General features: G+C 50.4%; 1 protein-coding gene across 2 annotated transcripts in view; it reads right to left on the reverse strand.

Moving 5' to 3' along the window:
• Nucleotides 1-15,363, reverse strand: part of fat3a (FAT atypical cadherin 3a) — a 175,416-nt gene that overhangs the window by 22,493 nt on the left and 137,560 nt on the right. The window contains exons 11-18 of one of the 2 annotated variants that reach the window (XM_061218131.1): nucleotides 15,089-15,242; nucleotides 13,735-13,968; nucleotides 11,084-11,473; nucleotides 10,480-10,694; nucleotides 9,558-9,695; nucleotides 6,744-6,887; nucleotides 4,780-4,977; nucleotides 3,070-3,868 (exon numbers count right to left, since the gene is read on the reverse strand). In XM_061218131.1, the coding sequence (XP_061074115.1) occupies nucleotides 3,070-3,868; nucleotides 4,780-4,977; nucleotides 6,744-6,887; nucleotides 9,558-9,695; nucleotides 10,480-10,694; nucleotides 11,084-11,473; nucleotides 13,735-13,968; nucleotides 15,089-15,242 (2,272 nt within the window). Of the gene's footprint in view, nucleotides 1-3,069; nucleotides 3,869-4,779; nucleotides 4,978-6,743; nucleotides 6,888-9,557; nucleotides 9,696-10,479; nucleotides 10,726-11,083; nucleotides 11,474-13,734; nucleotides 13,969-15,088; nucleotides 15,243-15,363 lie in introns of both variants that reach the window. The other variant, XM_061218130.1, reaches the window with a different exon arrangement.

A 15,363-nucleotide genomic window follows, 5' to 3' on the forward strand; every position in this document is an offset into this window, starting at 1 on the left:
CTGCACCCTGAGATCTAGAGGGGCTTCCACTGCACTGTGAGCTCTAGAGGAGCTTCCACTGCACTGTGAGCTCTAGAGGAGCTTCCACTGCACCCTGAGATCTAGAGGAGCTTCCACTGCACTGTGAGCTCTAGAGGAGCTTCCACTGCACCCTGAGATCTAGAGGAGCTTCCACTGCACCCTGAGATCTAGAGGAGCTTCCACTGCACCCTGAGATCTAGAGGGGCTTCTACTGCACCCTGAGATCTAGAGGAGCTTCCACTGCACCCTGAGCTCTAGAGGGGCGTCCACTGCACTGTGAGCTCTAGAGGGGCGTCCACTGCACCCTGAGCTCTAGAGGAGCTTCCACTGCACCCTGAGATCTAGAGGGGCGTCCACTGCACCCTGAGATCTAGAGGGGCTTCCACTGCACCCTGAGATCTAGAGGAGCTTCCACTGCACTGTGAGCTCTAGAGGAGCTTCTACTGCACTGTGAGCTCTAGAGGAGCTTCTACTGCACTGTGAGCTGGAGAGGGGCCAGGCTCGCGTTCGGGGGCCAGGGTCGGCACGCAGGAGCGTCTCGCTGAAAAAGGGCCGATTCCCCGCACTCAGCTGGGTCCGTTCCGAGGCGCAGTGTGTGAATTTGTGCTGCTGCAGATAACGAGTCCACGCCTCGCATCGAACCGCGCGGTTACGCGGTGTCTCTTTCTCGGTAACGACCCTATCAGGATGACCGCTGGCTCGTGACGTGTATTTGGGCGGTAATGAACGGGGGGGGGGGGGGCTAAATGGGGGGGTGAAAATCCCCCGTCACGTCTCAAGGTTACGGCCGGAAAATAAACCTCAGACGAATGATCTTGTTAAAAATGATTTGCAATCAGATGCAATTTGGCTCTCCGCTCAGCTCGACGGCTGACAGCTAACGGGCGAGATGTTCTGAGATGGAGATTAAATTAAGAAGCTGTGACTCTCTCGCAGTGTCTGCCAGTCGCAGGGAGTGTGGTGCACACTCGTGGCTCTCTGTTTCCAGCGCCGAGGAGCATAAATAAAGTTCTTCGCACAGATAGTTCTGTTCATTTGCATATCTATAATAGTGGTTGGAAATTTGCATTTCTAGGCTTGTGTGTTTGACCAGGGGTGGACCTTGCCCATTCCAGCCGGTGTGCTTCCCAGATAAGCCCTGATAATACACGATACGGGGAAACGTCCACCGCGTTTTCACATTCTGTGCAAAAACCCAAGAGGTGCCGCATGCTACACCCACACTTAAACCTGCCAGGTTTAAATATGGAGCCCAGTCCAGTCATGATTCCTGGATACCTCGATTTATGTGCACAGGAAAACGACAGCCTTTACTGCATGTGACTGATATCAATCACGCTCCCTGTTTTCAGCCGATCTGAAACAGATTCTTGGGTAAAAGCCTTTAACTGAGGTACGAGAAACAGCAGTGAGAAGCCAGTGCCCAACCACAGTTCAACCTCACTTCAGTTAATAACATGCGAGAGGATTTAATTTAATTAAAACGAAACGCACAACAGAACAGAAATATGCCTTCTTTCCGCTAATCCCCCCTCAAAGGTTTGCAACATTTGTGAAAAACAAACAAAAATAAATAATGTTCTGAAATAATAACAGAGATAAAACACAGAGCATATTTATCTCTTTGCTGTATTTAACCAATCAGCCCTGTGCATGCACATGTGAGCAGCAGGCAGTGCAGCTGGAGAGAAGCCCTAATCCTGCTTTCATCCAGCGGAGCGCACTGCCTGCCGGCTTTGATTGTTTTCCCTCACCAGAGTCAAGGCAACAGCAAACAGAGACAGCGCTGTGTGGGGACCAGGAGGTGAGGAAGACAAATATTAAATATTATCATCCCGATTTCATCTGGCCTTAAAATAGCCGTCTGAAAGGCGGAGCGGGCTTCCGCGTTAAGCAATGTTAAGCGCCAGCAAAGCTGCACCCAATTTAACAAACTCATTTGAGGCGAAATTATTTCATTTTCTCCCGTTTTCAAATTACAGGGGAATGACCGTTTTCAAGAGAAGTCGAGTAAGGCGAGCTGATTCGTCGCGGAAGTTAACTGTCGCCAAAGTATGTCTAATCCCGTGAAAATGTGAATCGATAAGGGGCAGATAATTAACCTTCGAGTGGAGCCGTGTGCCGTCAGAGGCAAGCACCATGGGAGTTTGGCACCGACTATAAAAAAACCCCGCAGGGCAGAAACTCGAGTGAAATATTCAACAGCAGCATCTCAGATCTCCGCAGATGCACCTGCCTGTAACTCACGTCTGAGCGACCTACCCTGCACCTGAACCGTGCTATTAGCACATTTGTTTCAGGGGATTCGCTTTTGGAGTCTCGTGCACTGTAGGGTTAAATAGATACAGTACATATTATGTAAGTTTGCATATACAGTAAATTAAAACTGCATAAATTAAATCCCCACTAAATGCTGGAGTATAATTTTACAAGACCTGACTTCCCTGCTGCCTGTCCCCTGTATCACTGTGGTGCAGGTGTTAATGTGACGGGTCAGTCTCGATCTTATCCTTGCTCCTGTCATTTTTTGTTTGCTGCCAGAATCCATCTTTGCTGAAGGTACCGGGCGCGTCACTCTGCCCAGGAAAAAAACATGCTCCCGGCCGCCTTCGGCTGCCCTAACCTCTTCAGCGTGTGTGTCTGTGTCATCCTGAACACATTTGAATGTCAGAGTCGGTGAGTGTGTTATTCATCCGTGCCTGTGAGAGAGGCCATTTCCCAGTTGTAGGTGAATGTGTGTGTGGACACACATTGAGTTTGTGAGCACCGGTTTCAAGTGTCTGTGAATATATCTGCATCTGCGTGTGCATATACACATATGTACAGCATATCTGTGTGTTTATCTCTGTGTGAGACATGCAGTAGAGACAGAACGAGAGAGAGAATGAGTCACAGAGAGACAGAGAGACACACAGAGACACAGGGAGACAGAGACACACAGAGAGACAGAGAGACACAGAGACACACAGAGACACAGGGAGACAGAGACACACAGAGAGATAGAGAGACACAGAGAGACACAGAGAGAGAGAGAATGGTGCAACTCACCATTGCAGGTGCAGCGCGTGTTCCTGTGGAACCGCGGCGAGACGAAGCTGATGCTGGGCGTGCTGTAGGTGAGCAGGGCGTGGGAGTCCAGCACGATGGTCTGCTCACACAGCTGGTCCTGGCAGTCCAGGCCCGAGCAGTTCTTGTCCAGGACGGCGGAGATGCGCAGCAGGCTCTCCAGATGCCTCCTGGAGGCGCTGAGCTTCTGCGTGAGGTAGGCGGCCTTGTAGAAGCCGCCCCCCGCCGTCTGCACGGCGAACAGCAGGTCCAGCTGGGGCGTGCCGGGCACGGGCTGCACGCTGAGCAGGTGCAGGACGTCCTGCGTGCGGGGGGCGGCCGCGGCCCTCAGCGCGCGCTGGAACTCCCGCAGGTGCAGGCTGACGAAGTCCTGCGGGGTGACGCTCTCGAAGCGCACGGTCACCGCGTTCTGCAGCATCTCGGCCGTGGCCTGCTCCACCTGCACCGTCACGTCCACCGCCACGGCGAAGCGCCCGTCGCTCACCGTCACGTTCAGCTGGTACCGGCCCGCGTCCAGCCCGCCCAGCGCCATGATCTTGCCGTCCTGCCGGCCGATCTTGAACAGGCTCTTCTGCTGGTACCTGTGGCTGAAGGTCAGCACGTCGTAGGCGTCCTGGTCGCTGGCGTGCACCTGGCCGATCACGCCGCCGGGGAACTCGTCCTCCATGGTGACGATGTGGATCTCCAGGGGCGAGGCCGCCGGCTGGTGGAGGCTCTCCTCGATCACGCGCACCAGCACGGACGTCACCGACGCCAGGCGCGGCTTTCCCGCGTCCCGCGCCTGTTTCAGAGCCACGGGGGAAAGGGAAAACGGGATTAGCGCTCCCGGAGAGGAGCGTTACGCCCCCGTCTGAGGAGCGCGCAGCCTCGCCCGCTCACGCTTGAACATTACATCGACAGACGAGCCGGAGAGAAGAGCGGGGAGCGGAACTGCTGACGACCCGGACTGTGGCCGCATGAGGAGGGGGAGCTCGTTCACAAAGGAGGGACAGGAGAGGAGAGGAGAGAGAAAGACAACATCCAGGCGAAGGCAGGATGCTGGACACCGTCTGACGGCTCCTCACCGGAGAGCAGGGGAAGCCCTACAGTCTGAAACACTGAGGACTTTCACCTTTATCAATGAGAACAAGGACTGCAACAAGAGCAGGAGTGAGACTAGTCTTTACCATATAAATGTCAATTAATTGACCTATTTTTGCTGAACTATCTTGCTTTGAATCGCATTTCATTTAAAATGGAAAATGCAATCTGTTACTGTGAACCCACTCCATCATGGAACATGATCATGAGCCACTGAATGTATGCCACTGTCACAGCCAATAGGAACTCTTTACTGTAACCATGGAAATGAGGCTATTTTCACACAGGGCACTGTACTTACTACTGAAAATTGAATTTATATAACTTGTCGGCAATCTTAAGATCCTTTAAAAATGAACCCTGTATCCAATTAGCCTGCCTCATGACGTCCGACAAAAAGCTCAGGGTGAAAATTACATGACCAATTGGGTCGCACTTTAACTACAATTACAGAAATTGCAGTGGGAAATTATTTTCATTTACAATTATATTGTGAGTATCAGTGTGAATCCGGCCAGTACCACCACGTTTTTACTCCGCATTACACATGATTTTGTTACAATGCATCTGCGGGAAGAAAACGACGCTTTTTTTCCCCCGTCTTTGCCTCACCTGGATCTGGACGACGTACTCCGTGGCCGCGTCCTGCCTGAAGAGCTGGTTGGACGCCAGCACGCCGCTCTGGTCCAGCGTGAACTCCCCGCCCTCGTTCCCCGACAGGATGTGGAACTCGAAGGGCGGGCCGTTGTGGGAGGAGTCTTTGTCTGTGACGGACAGCTGAAGGATGCTGGTGCCCACGGGCTTGTTCTCCTGTGAGCGAGGGGAGAACATCACAGGAGAAAGAAATGAAAATGTAGATATGCAGTTTGGCAGTTTGGCAGCTGTCAGCGCTGAGGCCGCGCTAGCGTCGCTGTTCAGAGTTGAGCTCCGCGCTCCCGCCTTTCAATGCACAGGGGAAACTCATATAAGCCCAGCTCACTGTAAAAAACACAAACTTTGCTTCAGATATTTTATATTTAATATTAAAAAAACCCCCAAAAAAAACCATAACACATGCTCCGTTGCGATTTCCTTTTAAGGCCATATTGAAATGTATTTGGTGATAAAAATGTAATATTTCAGTTTTTGTAGTCGCAGAGGGGTTTGGAGAGCGAGCAGCTCAACCAGAAGGGACCCCTTGGCAAAAACACTTTTTTTCCGCCTCCAAAGTTATCTCGATGGCCGACGAACATAAAAAGCAGGCTTTTGAAGCGAGGCTCCATCCTGCCCACGGACCCCCGTAAAAGCCGCTTATGGCTGCAGCAGACGCAAGGGGCCGCGGGGGTAATGAAAACAGAATGTCAGCTTAACTCAGAAAGGGGGCTCAGCGCTCACAGTCCTGCACCCCTGAACTACTTGACACCAATTAAGGCTCAACTCCACTCCTCTGGCTGAGCGTAAGGCCGGGGCTGTTTGGAGGGGGAAGAAAGAAACCAATTAAAAGTGAGAAAATGTACCAGTGCGTTGCGGAAATGAACAAACATCTTCAGTTTTTTTTTTTTTTTTTTTTAAGAATACCTCTCCTTCTATTTTTGTTTTCCCCCCCCCCAAGAGGAACCCAGAAGATGCTGACGCTGAGATAAATGACATCATCACTGAAACATCGTGCGTAGGATGTACAAATCTCCAGATATTGCACAGCATCAGCAAGAATACCCGCCTATAACACAGGCAAATGGGAACGGGGGTGCACCGTGTCTGATCACCAGCACATCTGTAAAGCTTATTTTAATCTCTGAAGGTGATGTTGAAGAGATGGAGGATAGAGCCAATGCAGCAGAAGCTCATATCGACCAGGAGGCCTTACCTTAACACACAGTACTGTGCAGAAGTCTTAGGCACCTGTATAAGATTCTCTACAGATAAGATTCTTTCAAAAAGAATTCAATGAAAGGTCCGAAATAAATTTACCACACATTTTACATTACAGTTTAGTAATTTGGCAGAATAGTTAAAAACTGAATCAAATCAGTATTTTTTGTGACCACCCTTCGGCGTTTAAAACTGCATCACTTCTCTGAGATGGCCAACGCTGTCCTGCAGTTCTATTAGACAATCAGCAGGGAGGTTGTTCCAAGCATTTTGGAGAACTTGCCACAGTTCTTCTGCAGACTTTGGTTGGCTCCTTGCTTCTGATCTCAGACAGCCTTGATCAAATTTTTTATGTAAAAAGTTGTAAATTGCTTACAGTAATATGTTACTTTTAAAAATTAAATACAAAAATGTATCCGTAAAATTAAATATTTTGATGAATGAATATTTAGAAATCTCAAATGTGTTATTTCATACTAACACACACCAAAAAATAAACATATATATATAATAAAGTCTAGGCTGCCTAAGACTTCTGCACAGTACTGTACATACGTCACTTAAATTTCTGGGGACAGTAACGATTACTTGAAACAAAAACAAGCCAAGCTTTAACTCCAATAGGATAGGTCTTCAGCAGGGAGAAGAGGACCTATCGGGACCTATCGGGACTGGTTGTCGAGGCCCTGTGAGCAGCTGATTGGCTGTTGAACATGAGGCTCTACCTGAATAACGGCGGTGTAATTGGCCGGGGTGAAGGTGGGCGGGTTGTCGTTGATGTCTGAGATATCAATGCTGACCATCACCGTGGACGACATGGGAGGGGATCCGCTGTCCAACGCCCTGACAGCCAGGGAGTAGGTAGACACCTGCAGGGCCAGAGGAAAAAAGGGACATTAAATCGAACAGAAAGCGGGGGGAAAAAGAGAGAGGCGAGGAAATAGCTGGTGTTAAGCATCATTTAATCCCACAAAGCTATAACAAGGTTCACGGAATCAATTTGTATGGATTTCGACGCAATTGGCTGTTTGTTATTACGAGCGCACAGTCTCCGAAGAGCCCTCGAACAGGCCTGTTGACGCTCCGCTCCTACAGAGGAATTAAGGAGCATCAATCTCCACACCCTAAAATGTCCTAGCTGACCCATCACATGATGCTAACGGCCCCTCTGCTGTGGCTTGTAGTTCATTTAAATGGGAGACTGTCTCTAAAATACGCTCACACAGTGGTTATATGCAAAGGTTTAAGTCGTTGCTTTGCCTTTATTGATCCTTTACTGCACAAGCCACTGAAACTTAGGAAAATCTCAGCTGACCGCTTAAACTTTTAAATACATGGGAAGCAAATGATGCATCAGCTTCAATAAAAAGCAGGACATCCAAAGAAATACACAGTACAATGTGTACAGGGACACCATTTGATCTACGGCATATAACCCAAAATCACTTCTCCTTGTATTACCATCCACATTCCCACCCGGTATTGTAGGCACTGGGTTGACTAATTATATAATCACTGACCTTCATAAAAGTGATTAGCTGAGGCAATATGCCAAGTCGAAGAAGCAATATTACAAAGAATGTCAAACATAAAAAAAAGTCTTCAATTGACCAGCTGCAACAGTACCATGCAATGCATGTCGAGATGTTATCTTGGACAACTTTGAACAAATGCTTACAGGCAGAAAAACCAACAATACACCAGAATTTACAGACAAAAAACATTAATTGCGGTCTTGATTGGAAAAAGAATGTACAAATCCCAAATGACAGGCATTTTAAAAGCACATGTAAGAGATGCAGAGGCTGCTGAAGCCAGCGACAGCATGTTTACTGTCACAGAGGGGGAGACAGATGGCACAGACAATTACGCCTCGCACATTTTATTTGTTCCGCAAGGAAAATCAATTACATCCGATTTTAAAGTTATTCTTGCCGACACTGCGTATCTTGATGCCGTAAATTACATCTCAGTCATGGGTAGCATCAAACAATGCCCGCTGAACTTTGAGATTGATTTCAGCGGCGTTCCCGCATTTGTCTCGGATAATGGGAGTCGCACGTGGAAGGCACGCGACGAAACCCTTCGCTTGATTCCGAACGCAGTTCATTCAAACCGCAATCCTCACACCGCGACACTCCTGAGAGACATTTGGGCTCGTTGACAAATTGACGAGAGCACTGGTGCAGACTTTCAAGCAGCGCCTGGGCAGATAGTCGAGCTACATAAGGAGGGCGACAGAGCAAGGTTAAGACGACCATAAAACGGTGCGGACCAAGATGGGGCAGGTGATATTCTGCTTTGCAGAGCCATTCCCAGGACCTCAGTTTCTGCTGCTGATTTGTGGACCTGAAAATGTAGCTCACGCCCCAACACGGCTCTGCCGGCACAGCCGTGGGAGTTGTATGAGGCGTCAGGGTTTGGTTTCAAAGCTCAAGCTGTAAGCAGAACATGCAGAAGTCATGGCTGATCCACCGGTATGAGAGGAGAACGATCACAATACACAAGACGTGAGGTCAAACAACTGAAAAATTATTAGCAAACGATCCAAAATGTGCATGTGGTTAGTATCTCAGCAACCTCTTCAGGTGTTGTGAGGCATTTTTTAATTGGACTGTGCTGTGGGTCTGTTCAGCCTGCGTTTGCTATTCATTTTTCCAGTTGTTTGACCTTATTGTGTGTGGCATGTTTTCTGCCCTCCGGCGGATCAACCGTGACGTTTGCATGTTCTGCTTACAACTTCAACGGCGCCTTTAAAAATGTGACTGTGGAAACATTTGCCGCTTAATTAGTGTCAGCTGAAGCAGATTATCAGGAAGGGGCCGTGGGGTAACTGATTGGAGAGAGGGTTGTATCGACCTCTTGCTGAGAGGTGACTGAATTACAGGTGAGAACTGCCCTAGATAAAGCGGCCGGGACGGATTATACGCACAACAGTCTGGCACATCGTCCATCCCGCACCGCACTTCTAATTCAACGTTTGCTGTGATTTTGGCTCACAGTGGCTTCCCAGGTGTCCTTCAACCATCTGTGATGGATGTGAACCCCTGCTGCTCTTCGCACTTATTCATTTAAAAAGTCCTCACAATGAAATTTGGGATGCAGTGAATGAGGCAACTGGCATGGAAATCAGGCTCTATGCAAATACTCTGCACTGGGTTGATAAGTGAAACACTTTAATCGTTAGCTCTTTGATCCCTCGCTGTCTGCCTCCCCTTTGACTTCGACTCCTGAAATAAATAAAAAACCGGCCTCAGATCTAGTCCCCCGCACTATCAGAGGCGGCAGTTTCATAAATTCTTTATGATGAGAATACGAACAAGCCCCTGCCACTCGAATCACACGCAGCGGCTTTATTCAGAGACGCGCTCCACGTGTCCTCGCTCTCCACCGCCGGAAATTAAAAACACTTAAAGCAGCAAAATGTCAGTGTGCTGCAGGTTTCCACAAAATGGAGAGGTATTGATGGCGGGGAAGGCTGTTACCAGCACATCGGTGTGTTCGCTGTGAGGACGGGGGGGGAGGGGGGGAGGGCTTACCGTCTCTCTGTCCAACTCTTTATTGACCTTCATTAGCCCTGTGATTGGATCAATGAAGAACTGGTTCTCACGGTCCCCGCTCACGATGGAGTAGAGGATCTGCCCGTTGCCCTGGCTGTCCGAGTCCTCTGCTGTCAGCTGTCGAGGAAAAGGTCACAGTCACTGCTTCTCTCTGATCAAACAGCCGCTTTTCTCACTGGAGAAGCCTTCAAAGGGTTGATACCCTTATGAAATGTGGGACGCCACAAGAGTGCGGTGTTTGTTGTTTGTTGTTGTTGTTGTTGTTGTTGATGTTGATGTTTTTGCATTTAAGCGATCTGTGACATTTATTGAAAACATTTGCGAAGGTATCCTGGTGGAAAATTGGCAACTTGGTGCATTACATGTTGATAGTTAGTGATAAGTGCAGCCAATTACAGTTCATAGCTCACAAACCCATTGTACGATGGATTTCATGTTTGCCATTATGTTATTGCAGCTTTTTACAGTTCTTGTCTGATGCAAATGTGCTTTTCTACATTTCCCTGTGAAACACTCTGTGACGTGTCCTTTGTTTAGAATGCTGGATTAAGACACGTTAGCCTGATTGCGTGATTGAAAATTCAGTCATACCGCAGGCAGAAGACTCCTGGTGGACTTTTTCAACAAAGCACTCAAGATTCCTTTCAATCAACATCACTTTCACCCAAACTGTGGCAACCCTCCCTGCAATCAGCGACGATCTCTGCATCGCTACGCACACATTTCCTTCAGCTGTCTTTAGCCACAGGCGTACAAAATTCATTCTTACCGCATGTTGTGCCCATGTGAAGTGCACATGCACAATAGCAAATCTGATTAATTCATCGACTGAACTGAAATTTAATTCCTGACTGACCTCGGCGGACACGGTTACCCCCAGGGCCACGCGGCGGGCGGCTACCTGCACGACAGACTCCCCAATGACGGCGTCCTCGCTGATGACGGAGGAGTACGCGTCCCGGCTGAACATGGGCGCGTTGTCGTTGACGTCGGTGAGGTTGATGTTGACCGTGGTCACGGCACTGAGGGGCGGCGTGCCCCCGTCCCGGGCCTCCACCGTCAGAAAATAGTCCCTGCACGTCTCGAAGTCCAGCACCTTGGAGACCGTGATGGTGCCTGTTTCAGGAGGGCCAACGAGAGAAGGTGCCTTTCGCCTCAATTGTTACGACAGCGCAGCGTCGATGCCGTGAATAGTATACTCTACCCAGGGTCACTGGGTTTTTCGTCGAACCGTGCAGAAAACAATCGTGAGCAATTCCCACAGCTGTGTTCAATACATTAGCAGCTGAGTCACATTGCGAGTTCAGGGAATGCAGAAACAAACGAACAACAATATTGCCAGAGCTATACAGGGTGCCTGAGCCGAGATTTAAAACTCACTTAATAAGTCCGTTTGCCAGGCAGGTAGTTTGCAGGCCGTAACAATACATTGTGTCCGGCGAGTGGGTTTCGCTGAACGCCACTCCTCTGGAAAAGATACAGCGGCACTATTCACGCTCTCTTACCCCGCGCCACGTCGATCTGGAACTTCCCGCGCTCGTTGCCCGAGCGGATGCTGTAGGAGATCTCGGCGTTGGTGCCGATGTCCTTGCTGGCGGCGTAGACGCGCAGCACCTCCACGCCCAGGGACACGTCCTCCGGCACCGTGGCCAGGTAGTCCCGCCGCTCGAACACGGGCGGGTTGTCGTTGATGTCCAGCACGGTGATGGTGACGTTGACCAGGGAGGAGAGCTGCACCCCCGTGCCCTGGTCAGTGGCCCGCACCGTGACGTTGTAGGAGGACTGCAGCTCCCGGTCCAGAAGCTTCTCCAGGACCACGATGCCCGAGGACTTGTCGATGGAGAAGAAGCCATCGGCGGAGTCCGCCAGGGAGTAGACCACCTTGCGGTTGACACCTGGTGAGGGGAGAGGATGGAGCGTGGGGCTTACTGCAGAGCATGGGGCCTACTGTAGAGCATGGGGCCCAGTGCAGAGCATGGGGCCTACTGTAGAGCATGGGGCCCAGTGCAGAGCATGGGGCCTACTATAGAGCATGGGGCCCAGTGCAGAGCGTGGGAGCTACTGCAGAGCGTGGGACCTACTGCAGTGTGTGGGGACTACTGTAGTGTGTGGGGCCTACTGCAGAGTGTGGGGCCCATTGCAGAGCGTGGGGCCTACTGTAGTGTGTGGGGCCTACTGTAGAGTGTGGGACCCACTGCAGAGTGTGGGGCCTACAGTAGAGTGTGGGGCCTACTGTAGAGTGTGGGGCCCATTGCAGAGCGTGGGGCCTACTGTAGTGCGTGGGGACTACTGCAGAGCGTGGGACCCACTGCAGAGTGTGGGGCCTACAGTAGAGTGTGGGGCCTACTGTAGAGTGTGGGACCCACTGCAGAGTGTGGGGCCTACAGTAGAGTGTGGGGCCTACTGTAGAGCGTGGGGCCTACTGCAGAGTGTGGGGCCTACTGTAGAGTGTGGGGCCCACTGTAGTGCGTGGGGACTACTATAGTGTGTGGGGCCTACTGTAGAGCGTGGGGCCTACTGTAGTGTGTGGGGCCTACTGTAGAGCGTGGGGCCTACTGCAGAGTGTGGGACCCACTGCAGAGTGTGGGGCCTACTGTAGTGCGTGGGGACTAATGCAGGGCTTGTATCCTTTTATTCAGTGCTGGCACTCTCCTCTCCTCTTCAGAACATCCTCTCCTCTGCCTCCCTTATCTTATTCCTCAAGACTTTCTGTCTACATGCCCAAGTCAGCTAAAAACAAATATTCAGTATGCATGTGCCTGCCTTTCAGTTAAATTCTTTTTTTAAATTAAATATTTAAAAGGAAAAGCACGGCACTATGGAGACCACCATTATTTTTCTTTTAAAGTGGGAGTAACACTGTGTTTTTTCTTGTCTTCTGTTCCCTGGTACCGGTATCTTAGCCTCGTGACAAATTAGACTTTTAAAACGAGTGCGGCACATTTTTTCTGAGGAATTTCAGCCTCCTGCAGCAGCGACATCAATGTCATTAGCTTTAGGGGAATATTTTCATAAGGCGGCTACTGGCTTGTGAAATGTGTGTCACCACACTTTAAATTACGCCGGGGTTCTGCGGAGTTAGAGGCGTTTCTCTCCGTACCTTCAGTATAAAGGTGTGGGGTGGGGGGGGGGGTGGGGGGGGTGAGAGAGATGAAGGAGGCCGTGGTAATGAAATATCGTGTGGTGAGAGAACACAGCCCAGGCGCCAGAGGGGAAGGGTAGCTGGACTGAGCACGGTTTGGCAGCCATTCACTCCATCTCTACGTAATGACCCAGAAGACATTAAGATCTATTTAATTGCATTCACAAATTCTCCAGTGTCCAAGCCATTTGGTCTTGCGTTCCAGTTTTTTTTTTTTTCTCTGAGCTGAAACACTGTCTGCAGCGCCCAAAGGCACTCTTAAAGATGCGGGCTGTCAGGCAACACATGGATTATTTGATTATCTGATAAATGTATGGATCAGTATGTTCATTAGTAGGCTACATCCGACTTGACAAATACACCTCAGGACACCTGCCAAATGTTCTCAAACGCTGCCAGTATACTGTTACACAGACGCTGCCAGCATACCGTTACACAGACGCTGCAGGCAGCTAGACGTAGGTTTGAGCATGAGCTTAAAAATCCGTCAAGGTAAGATGCTCTATGTAAATTGGCAGTAATATAAATATAAGTGGTATATTTTTCATTTTGTATTATAAATGGTAACTGATGCTTGCTGTGCTTGGAGTGCGAGGAGGGGGCCCACCCGTCGTTGGGGGAGGGGGGGAGAGAGACAGAGAGAGACAGAGAGAGAGACAGAGAGAGACAGAGAGAGAGAGAGACAGAGAGAGAGAGACAGAGAGAGACAGCGAGAGAGACAGAGAGACAGAGAGAGACAGAGAGAGACAGAGAGAGAGGCAGAGAGAGACAGAGAGAGAGGCAGAGAGAGGCAGAGAGAGACAGAGAGAGAGACAGAGAGAGACAGAGAGAGAGACAGAGAGAGACAGAGAGAGAGAGACAGAGAGACAGAGAGAGAGAGAGACAGAGAGAGACAGAGAGAGACAGAGAGAGAGAGACAGAGAGAGAGAGACAGAGAGAGAGAGACAGAGACAGAGAGAGACAGAGAGAGACAGGGACAGAGAGAGAGACAGAGAGAGACCCTCCCTTGCCCACCTTCGTCAGGGTCGTTAGCCTGCAGGCGGGTGAGCAGGGCCTTGGTGCCGGTGTTCTCGTGCACGCTGGCGGTGTAGTGGGGGGCGGAGAACGCCGGGGGGTTGTCGTTGACGTCCAACAGGTCCAGCGCCACCTCGGCCCGGCAGAACAGCCCTCCTCCGTCCGTCGCCTGGGCAACCAGCCGGTACCTGGGGGTCTGCTCACGGTCCAGGACCGAAGCCGTCTTCAGCTCGCCTGAAAGCCCGAAAACAAATTACAGGAGTTGGAGTAAACAAACTCTCACAGAAACAAAACAGAACACACACACACACACACAAACACAAACACACACGTGCATATTCACACACATTGGAAAACGGGTTGACACACAAGCAAGCACACACACATGCACTGTCACTCGAACATGCGGACGAGCTCAGTAATGAGGGATATGTCGGCAGTAAAGGTGGCCTCTCCCGTGAACAACTAGGGCCGGCAGCAGAGTGCGATACAGAACCATTTCCACCTGTTAGCTCAGGAGACAGAGGGAGACCACAAACACCTCTCAGAACTCGCAAGAGGGCCCGTGTACGGCCTCCTCTCTCCCTATCCTCTCTCTCAATCCATCTCACACCTGCTCTCCCTCACTCAGCCATTATCTCGGAGGTATTCTCTCATTCTCGCCGGAGCTTGTGTAGCACGGCGTGTCCGCAGTGCAGAAACAGCGCTATAGCAACCGCGTGTTCCTTTTCATCTCCTCCTTCGTAATTGCACACTTTTAGACAGCTGTTATATAAAGAGCTTTCAGCTCTCCCTTTCCCTCCATACCCCCATCCTCCCCTCCTCATCCCTCCCACCGACGGCTGCGTTTTGAGGGGACGCGGTTCCCAGAAGTTTTAGCGGATGACGGATCAGCGCAGCCGGGACCCATTTGTCAGCAGCCTTGCATTTCTGTAATGATTTCTCATAGCACTGTGTCCCCCTGGGAAACCCCCAGCCACTGTGTACAGGCCTTCTGATGTACGGCTTGTCTATAAAACTGCACAAGAGAAGGCCTCTACTGTTTTGAAAAAGGCCACCTTGCAGCCTTTTTAAATGCGGTTGGTCACAGAGACTCTTTGTTTTTCTTTGCTAGAAACGTCGGGTCACGACCTGAAAGTATTTCGGTAGCGCTGTGTTGTGGCCACCAAGACACCAGAAGGTCATGGGTTCACCTGCCTGTCAAACTGACCACCACCAGCTCAGTGCTTGATAGTAGTACAGGATCTCAAGGGGATTTTATTGTACACCCAACATCTAAATAAATAAACGATGCTGAGTGGCGGAGAGAACATCAGGGCACATGAGCAGTGCAGGCGGGGTGTTGGGGACGCACCGGTGTCCACGTCCATGTAGAAGTCCTCGGCTCCAGGGCCGGACAGAGAGTACTGGATGGCCGCACTGGACCCCATGTCTGCGTCCGTCGCCCCCACAGTCAGAATGACTCTATTCGTGGGGATGTCCTCAGGGAACGAAGCCGTGTAGAGCGCCTGGTAAGGAAACAGAGCAGAGACAGAGAGCTGCGTTACATTAACTCACACAATGCACAGACGCAATCTTTCACGGTGGGTTAAATGGGAGCTACACCTGTTCCCATTGGGCCTGCCAAAC

This window comes from Conger conger, chromosome 13 (genome assembly GCF_963514075.1).
Source record: "Conger conger chromosome 13, fConCon1.1, whole genome shotgun sequence".
Taxonomy (NCBI): domain Eukaryota; kingdom Metazoa; phylum Chordata; class Actinopteri; order Anguilliformes; family Congridae; genus Conger; species Conger conger.